This window comes from Oreochromis niloticus, linkage group LG5 (genome assembly GCF_001858045.2).
Source record: "Oreochromis niloticus isolate F11D_XX linkage group LG5, O_niloticus_UMD_NMBU, whole genome shotgun sequence".
NCBI classification, from domain to species: domain Eukaryota; kingdom Metazoa; phylum Chordata; class Actinopteri; order Cichliformes; family Cichlidae; genus Oreochromis; species Oreochromis niloticus.
In genome coordinates, this window is record NC_031970.2 from 39,233,130 (window position 1) to 39,242,015 (window position 8,886).

Sequence of the window (8,886 nt, forward strand, 5' to 3'; positions counted from 1 at the left end):
TATGCTTATCATTGCAATGTCAGCTATTGATCTGATTGCTCATTTCCAAGTCAAATTATTGATTGGGTTTACCATGTCTTACCAGGAAGGGGGGTTATTAGGCACGTCACCTAGACTCCCACCATCCTGAATCTTTATCACTTGCACTTTGATACCTTCTATTAGTCATGAATGAGTAAGATATAAATCTGTTCAACTCCATCAAGCTCTGAAGTCTGCTCCAGTGTGCCTTGCAGGAAGGTAATGACATCAATGAGTTCAGTCGGGTTCTGATTTGTGTTGTACGCAGCTAGTATTTTGCTGCAATTGGGAATATTGTTTTTACATTGTAGTGCACATACTAGTAGCTACACATAGGCCTCAAATTAAGGATTCAGTAAGCTTTTAGATTGTTTGTCATCTATGTTTTAACAATCTGTAAAATTTCACTCAGGTAATGTTCATCTTACTAATTGTATTAGCAATTGTAGTTGAAGCTCTGATTTTGTGACTCGTGTAGGATATACTATCTAATGACACTGATTTATAATTACTCAGAAGCTCAGTTCTACAGAAGGACACCAGGGGAGTCTTCAGACAACAACATGGCAAAACTCCTTATAGGTAAATAACGTTCATTCATTCTTCCATTAATTTTTCCCTGATAATTTATTGAGCGGTAGAGCATCGGCATTATAATACTGAATTTATCATTATTATTATTGTAATTACTATGCATAATATTTTTTCTATCCTTCTGTCTTGGATAGAGATTACATGTATTTAGTATTGATCAGGGCTCAGGCCAAGAGTGAAGGATTTTGGTGTTTCTCAACAACAATGCTCCATCTGGTGGCAGATGGCTGCATAGCATTTAAAACACATCAATTTACCAGCCAGGGCATCAATTGAAATGTTAACAATTATATCTAACAACTAGTACATCTGGTACCAGTAGTAACAATAGCAACGATTAGTCGTCTTGTTGTCTACACATGCCTGGTATTCACCACCTGTTATTTCTCCACGTTTTCTTTTTTCCTTTTTTCAGCTCTGGGCATACTATGTGTTATACACATCGGTAAGTACCTGTGTTCACTGACCGAGTCTTGCCACCATGATCAAAGTTTCAGAACAAACCCAACGAGTCTTTGCTTCCTTTAGGTTCAGCCAATAAGCTGGTGTGCCAAATGACCAACTGGGCCCAGTACAGACCAAGTGCTGGCAAATTCACACCAGACAACATCGATCCCTTCCTGTGCACCCATGTCATCTATGCTCTGGCCACCATTAACAGCTTCAACCAGATCATCCCCGTTGAGCAGAATGATGAGGAGCTGTACAGCAGCCTCAACAGCCTCAAGAATGTGTGAGTTCAGTCATGCTATGCACCAGTATTAAGCACAATTTAACATTAGCCTGCAACCACTTTTAAGCCAAAAATCATATTTCAGTGTTTCCATCACTGCTTTTTTCAAGTGCGAGTAGCTTTTAGAAGAATAAGAGCGACGAGTAACCTTGAATTCTGTCACAATATTTGTAATTATTTAGAAATAATTAAGATCACATTGATCACAGTAATCTGACTGGATGTAAGGTGTTCCTTAATTATTTAAGGTTATTTCTGTGTGTTTCCTACTCTCTGCTAACAGCAACCCTGCACTGAAGACTCTGCTGACTGTTGGAGGAACAGTTAATGGAGTGAGCCCGTGAGTTTCACCTTCACCAGTTCTCAGATCTCATATCTACCTCTGTTACTTTCATGTAGGCGAGATGTCATGTTTTGTTTTTCCCTGCAACCCACCAGATTCATTGCTATGGTTGCCACTTCTGAGAATCGTGCACTCTTTATCAAGTCTGCCATCAATTTCCTGCATGCCCATAACTTTGATGGGATAAATCTGGACTGGGAATATCCTGGACACAATGGTAGCCCAGAAGGGGACAAGGAGAAGTTCACTCTGTTGGTCACGGTAAACACGGCTCAAATTTTAAATACAATGTTGAAGCTAGACTACATTGTGGCATGATGGTTAGCGCTGCTAGCTGTGATAGTAGGTGTGAGTATGAGTGTGAATGGTCGCCTGTGTCTCTGTGTTAGCCCTGTGAAAAACTGGCGACCTACGAAGAGTGTAACCTGCCTCTCACCCTGTGGCAGCAGGACCCTGAACTGAATAAGCAGAAGAAAACGAATGGATGCTGAATATTGTTTGAGAGTGTTTTCTCTACCATTGAATTCTTTTGGTTGGGTTAATTTCAAAAAGTTACTTTGTGTTGAACTTTTGTTGACCACTGCATTGCAAAATTTTGTTGATGAAAAGAAATAATTCTTGTAAAACAGAACAGCCAATATAGCTTTCAATTCATTCAGTGTCTCCATGGCCTCATAAGTTAAACCTCACAAATATTAAATTAAAATAAGGCCCTGTGTGTCTTCGACCTTGAAATAAGACTGCACTGGAAATCTTGTTTCTTGCATTACATTCTGTAACCTGTGGAACAGATTGATGAGAGGATGAATGTACCATACCCTGTTTTCTTTCATGTTGCCTCTGTGACCATTCTTTTTCCTGACAGTTTACAATATACATTTACCCTGTTTATGTAACTACTGACACCTTTTCCTCACAAAAAACAAAAACCCTTCGTCATAACAGTGTATTGCTTTGAGAATAATCATTCTTCATTGCTGTAATCAGAATTTTCTCTGACTGGCTCTGCGATGCTTTTGCCCTTGCCCCTACAGGAGCTTGTAAAAGCATTTGAGGCTGATGCCATAGAAAACAAGAGAACTCAACTGCTGCTATCAGCCAATGTTGCTGCATTTCCTCAGACCGTTGATAGAGCATATGAGGTCGCCAAGATTGCACCGTAAGCTTGATTTCAGCATTTGTACATATTTTAAGGAAAGTAAGGTATCCAAAAAGTTTTCACCATTACTGAACTTGATAGTATTAGCATTACTTATTACTCATTAGTATTACTTATTAGTATTTCTTATTTCAAATCACACAGAGCCCAATTTTACATGTACTGTGTGACCACAAAAGTCCCATATGTTCTGTGTCTTTCACCAGTGAACAAATGTATTGAACAAAAATTTCTAACCCAACAGACACTTTGACTTTATCAACATCATGACCTATGACTACCACGGTTCCTGGGATCCAGTAACTGGACACAACAGCCCACTGTATGAGAGCGCTGTGGACTCTGGCGTACAACTTCATTACAACATAGTAAGAACCACACCATCACATCTACAACTGTCTTCTAGGTTGTTGAAAAGAACATGCTCAATGTTCTTTGTTTTCTTCTTCACATAAAGGTTATCCAATCAAATGTAACATAACAAGAAGTTTAACACAAGCTTTATGCAATATTCTTCTCCCTTTTTTGTAGAACTCTTCTATAGCCTACTGGGTATCTCTGGGAGCACCATCTGAAAAGCTGCTGCTAGGTTTCCCTACTTATGGAAGGACCTTCCGTCTTAGCAGTGGGGCAAATGGCCTGGGAGCACCAGCCAATGGGCCCGCAGATGCTGGACCCTACACTCGCACTGAAGGTTTCTGGGCCTTCTATGAGGTACAACAACACATTCATAAAAAGCTCAAGTTTGTTTGTGCTATAAGTCACCTATTACTCCATGATTGGTGGCTGTAGCTCCGCAGGTAGAGCAGGTCATCTACTAATTGGAAGCTTAGTGGTTTGATCCCTGGCTGGTCCAGTATCCTTAGGCAAAGTATTGAAGCTCAGGTTGCTCTCCAATGTGTTCATCAAAGTGTGAATGTTGGATAGAAAGCATTTAGGTGTGGAAAAAGTGCTTGTATGAATGCATGTTTATAAATCCCTGTGAGTGCTCAAGTAGAGTAGAAAAGCCCTATGTAAGAACCTCTTCACCTACCATTAATCCACTTAACAAGGAAAATGTCAGTCCAAAAGCTTGTGTTGTTTCTGGGTTACCAGATCTGTGACTTCACTAATACTGCTACTCTTGGATGGATCTCTGAGCAAGAGGTTCCATATGCCACCTATGGCAGTTCCTGGCTGGGCTATGATGACCAGCGCAGCTATTCTTCCAAGGTAAACAGTTTTGACATGCCGCAAATAAGACAAGTTCTTGTATTTGTTCTGTTCTATTGAATTGTACCCGCTTTTATCATAATCATTTTTGTTGGCTGTCCCGCAGGTCCAGTGGCTGACTGCCCACAATTTGGGAGGTGCTCATGTGTGGACTATGGATATGGATGACTTCAGTGGATCTTTCTGCTCAGCTGGAGCTTATCCTCTCATCAACCACCTCAGGATTTCAATGGGTAAGTGGTGTAAATCAGCTAGCTCAGCGTTTATAAAATACAATACAATACAATACAACTTTATTTATATAGCACATTTAAAACCAAAGGTACACCAACGTGCTGGGACAGGGATAGCTCAGTAGGTAGAGTGGTGGCCCCATGATCGCAAGGTCGGGGGTTCGATTCCCCTGAACAGCTACCCTGAGGTACCCCTGAGCAAGGTACCGTCCCTACACACTGCTCCCCGGGCGCCCAAAGGCTGACCACTGCTTCACTGAGTGAATGGGTTAAATGCAGAGAGGAATTTCCCCACGGGGATCAATAAAGTACACTTTCTTTCTTTCACAACAAGGTTAAAACATAACAGACAATAGGGTACAAGTAAACTAACAAGTGAGAAACCATGTTAAACAATCAATACAGATAAAATAGGAAATAAAACATCTGAGCGTAATTTAGAAGACAAAATCACTGAGAATTTGTAAATATAAGGTAGGGGTATTTGGCACGGTGGCACTGTGGTTAGCTCTGTTGCCGCACAACAAGAAGGTCCTGAGTTGAATTCCACCATCAGGCTGGGGTCTTTCTGTGTGGAGTTTGTATGGTTTCCCTGGGTTCCCTCCGGGTACTCCGGCTTCCTCCCACAGTAATTGATTAATCTAAATTGCCCATAGGTGTGAATGCCGGAGTGAATATGAGCATGAATGGTTGTCTGTCTCTGTGTATTAGCCCTGTGACAGACTGGTGACCTGTCCAGGGTGTACGCTGCCTCTCGCCCTATGACAGCTGGGATAGGCCCCAGCACACCCCGCGAACCCTGAAAAGGATAAGCAGAAGCGAATGGATGGATGGATGGTATTTATACAGTGATAAATAACATAGGGATAAAATATAGGGACTGAGCACTAACTAACCAAAAATGCTCGGTCAAACAGTTAAGTTTTTAACCATGATTTAAATGAATGGATGGAATCAGAGCAGCGAATAGCAGCAGGAAGATTGTTCCAGAAGCTAGGGGCTGCCCGGGCAAAAGCACGGTCACCTCTGGTCTTTAACCAGGATCTAGGCTGCACTAAGAGTAATTGTCATGATGATCTTAGGGCTTTCCTAGGGGTATACGGACTAAGGAGTTCAATGAGGTAGCACGGGGCAATATTGTTTATGATTTTAAAGGTAAGCAACAGAATTTTGAACTCAATGGCGTGTTTAATAGGAAGCCAATGTAGGTCAGCAAGGACTGGGGTAAGAGGCAAACCTTCCGGTTCCAGCCAAAAGGCATGCTGCAGCATTCTGGACAAGCTCCAATCTATGAAGCAGAGTGGAGACCAAAGTAAAGGGAAATACAGTAGTCTAATCTAGAGGTCACAAAAGCATGGATAAGTTTCTCAAGGTCCTTGCGTGGTATGTAATGTTTGGTCTTGGAGATTTGACGCAGCTGGTAGAAACTAGATTTAACTACAGAGGATACTTGTTTATCAAACTTAAAGGAGCTGTCAAAGAGGACACCTAAGTTGTTAACAGTGCCAGAAGGAAAGGCGGCAAGGGGTCCAAGAGTATCAGCAAATTGGCCCCGGGGAATATGGTTATCAAGCAACACTATTTCTGTTTTCTTCTCGTTTAATATAAGAGAGTTATCAGAGAGCCAATCTTTGATCTCTCTTAAGCACTCTAGCAGACAGTGTACTGACGACGAAACGTCATCAGTCAGCCGAAAGTAAATTTGAATATCGTCAGCATAAAAGTGAAAGGAGCTATTATACTTCTTGAACATAGAGCCTAGGGGCAGCATATACAATGAAAACAACATAGGGCCCAACACAGATCCCTGGGGCACACCACAGTAGAGGGAAGCAACAGAGGAAGAGTAGTCCCCCATGGTGACGGAGTATGACCTATCCGAAAGATACGATCTAAACCAGTTAAGGTCACTACCCCTTATGCCTACTATATGTTCAAGCCTCGTTAAGAGGATATTATGGTCCGCCATATCAAAGGCAGAATTCAAGTCCAATAAAACTAAGACTGTAGAGCACCCTGAGTTGGCAAATAAAAGAGGGTCATTAAGGACTCTCAGCAGAAAAAAATAAAAGAATAAAAATAAAAGTTTCTACCTATTTTTCATTGTCCCATGATGCAGGCTTCGGTCCAAAGCCTACCACTACTCCACGCCCTACAACAACTAAGGACCCTGCTGCTGACTTCTGCTTTGGCCGTCCTGATGGGTTGTATGAAAACCTGGCTGACAAAACCACCTACTTCCAGTGCTTCCAGGGAAACACCTACCTGCACCATTGCCAGCCTGGTCTCATCTACTGGGACTCCTGCAAGTGCTGCAACTGGCCCTGAGCCACAGAAGCATGAGTTAAAGAACAAAAGTTCAACAATACAGAACACAGTCAATTATGGTTCAGTAAACTCTTGTCACAACTTACACTGATAAACATCATTGTCCTGAGTTAGAACAGGAACAGAAAGTAAACCAACAAGATATTACTTTTTGCATTTGACTCAATGTTTTCTTGACAAAAATAAACTAAATCGATTAATAACGTGTTCCAGTGATTGGTATGCTTGAATATTTTTCTTTGATGTGCTTTAGAGAAAAAAAAGACAAAAACAAGAAAACTCATATACATGATTAAATATTTTTAAAACTGTGCCTTACTACATTATATCTAATTCAGCTGCTCTAATTTTAAGTGGGAATTATTGCTGTGTTTTCATTTTTTGAACCGATTACACTTTAGTTAAATGAAATGGGGCAGCATGCTTGTGTGGTTGTGTGGTAGTGAGCACCGATGCCTCACAGCAAGTAGCTCTTTGATTTAAATACAGACTGGGGTTAGGGTTACATATGGTGGGTAAAATAAGTATTGAAGATGTCACCAATTTTCTAAGTAAATATATTTCTAAAGGTGTTATTGACATGACATTCTCATCAGATGTTGCTACAACCCATCAAATCCACACATGCAAAGGAATCAAACCACAGATAAACAAATGTATGTGTAATAACGACAAATGACACAGGGAAAAAGTGTTGAACACAGGAACAAAAGGGAGGTGCAAAAAGGCATGGAAAGACATTACCACAGCTGAAATCTATCAATATTTAGAAAGCAATCCTGACACTTACTCCAAATTAATTTTAGCTGGTTTAGTTTCAAATGATGGCCTATAAAAAGGTGTCTTATTATGGTGTCACACAAAAAACCCCGCACACAATGAGCAAACAATGAACTCAGGCAAAACTTCCACAACATACTGATGGCATTGGTTGCAGAAGAATTTAGGATATGTCTGTGAAATACTGGGATTATAATCTGGTCATATGCCATAATACCCACCATGTCTGGAGGTCAAAAGGGAATGCATATCACCGCAAAAATACCATACCAATAGTGAAGTTTGGAGGTGGGAAAATCATGGTTTGGGGTTGTATTCCAGCATATGGCACTGGCACACTTCAATTAACTGAAAGAAAGATAAATGGAAAAATGTACAGAGACATTTTTGATAAAAATCCACTGTCATCCCTCAGGATGAGGAAGATGAAATGAGAGTTAACATTTCAGAAAAACCCATGATCGCAAACACACAGCTAAGGAAACTCTCAACTGATTTCAGAGAAAGAAAATAAAGCTGTCCATATGACCATTCAATCACCTGATCTTAATCCACCTGAAAATTGGATGGGTTGGATGGGTTGTTATCAAAATCTGGTGAGGATTTCATGTGAGTAGCACCTCTATAAATATATTTACTTAGAAAATTAATGAGGTGTTTAGTGATTTTTTTTACCTGCTAAGACTCAATCAGACATAATCTACAGAACTTGAGTCTGTGCAAACAACAGAGAGGCAAATCAAGCCAATATCTTCCTAAATTACAGACTTTGCATGCATTGTTGGACCAGACATGAACACACTATTTCCAAAAGTTGCTCATGTGCCTTAACACGCACATGAACTTGAGTGACATCCCATTCTTAATCCATCTGGGTTAATTTGATGTCGGCCCATTTTTTGCAACTATAACATCTTTATAGATTTTCCTTTGTGCACTGGTGTGCAGTCATAGGACAAGAATGGGCCATCCACAAACTGTTCCCACAAAGCTGGGAGCATGAAATTGTCCAGGGGTTTCTTTCATTAATTTCATTATTATAAAGGGCAAAACCAGACTCTTATGACCAGCCCACCAAAACCAGACTTTTCCATCAGATGGCCACATGAAGTGCAATTCAACCATAATATCCTATTAGAGTGATTAGAACATGCTGTAGGTATTACAGGTACTACACTGCAGTGGTTTGTATCATATCAATCTAATAGACTCCAATTTGTTCTTGGAGTCTTCTTCACACACTGAGGTCAATTATGGTGTTCCACAGGGTTCAGTGCTAGGACCAATTCTGTTTACATTATACATGCTTCCCTTAGGCAGCATCATTAGAAGACATAGCATAAATTTTCACTGCTATGCAGATGACACGCAGCTCTATCTGTCCATGAAGCCAGGTAACACACACCAATTAGTTAAACTGCAGGAATGTCTTAAAGACATAAAGACCTGGATGGCCGCTAACTTTCTGCTTCTTAATTCAGAT

The 8,886-nt window shown here is 40.6% G+C and overlaps 1 protein-coding gene across 1 annotated transcript; it reads left to right on the forward strand.

Moving 5' to 3' along the window:
* Positions 1-212: 212 nt before the first annotated feature.
* On the forward strand, positions 213-6,827 carry LOC100706176 (acidic mammalian chitinase). The gene is made up of 12 exons (XM_005464320.4): positions 213-240; positions 538-603; positions 1,031-1,060; positions 1,144-1,348; positions 1,632-1,688; positions 1,787-1,952; positions 2,726-2,850; positions 3,095-3,218; positions 3,382-3,564; positions 3,946-4,062; positions 4,169-4,295; positions 6,415-6,827. Exons 2-12 carry the CDS (start codon positions 585-587, stop codon positions 6,621-6,623), a joined length of 1,362 nt encoding a protein of 453 aa, XP_005464377.1. The 5' UTR covers positions 213-240; positions 538-584; the 3' UTR covers positions 6,624-6,827.
* Positions 6,828-8,886: the final 2,059 nt, after the last annotated feature.

Coding starts and splice junctions, on each gene's coding strand:
- LOC100706176 (XM_005464320.4), top strand. Junction 1,689..1,786: donor ACAGTTAATGGAGTGAGCCC/GTGAGTTTCACC, acceptor GCAACCCACCAG/ATTCATTGCTATGGTTGCCA. Junction 2,851..3,094: donor GAGGTCGCCAAGATTGCACC/GTAAGCTTGATT, acceptor CTAACCCAACAG/ACACTTTGACTTTATCAACA.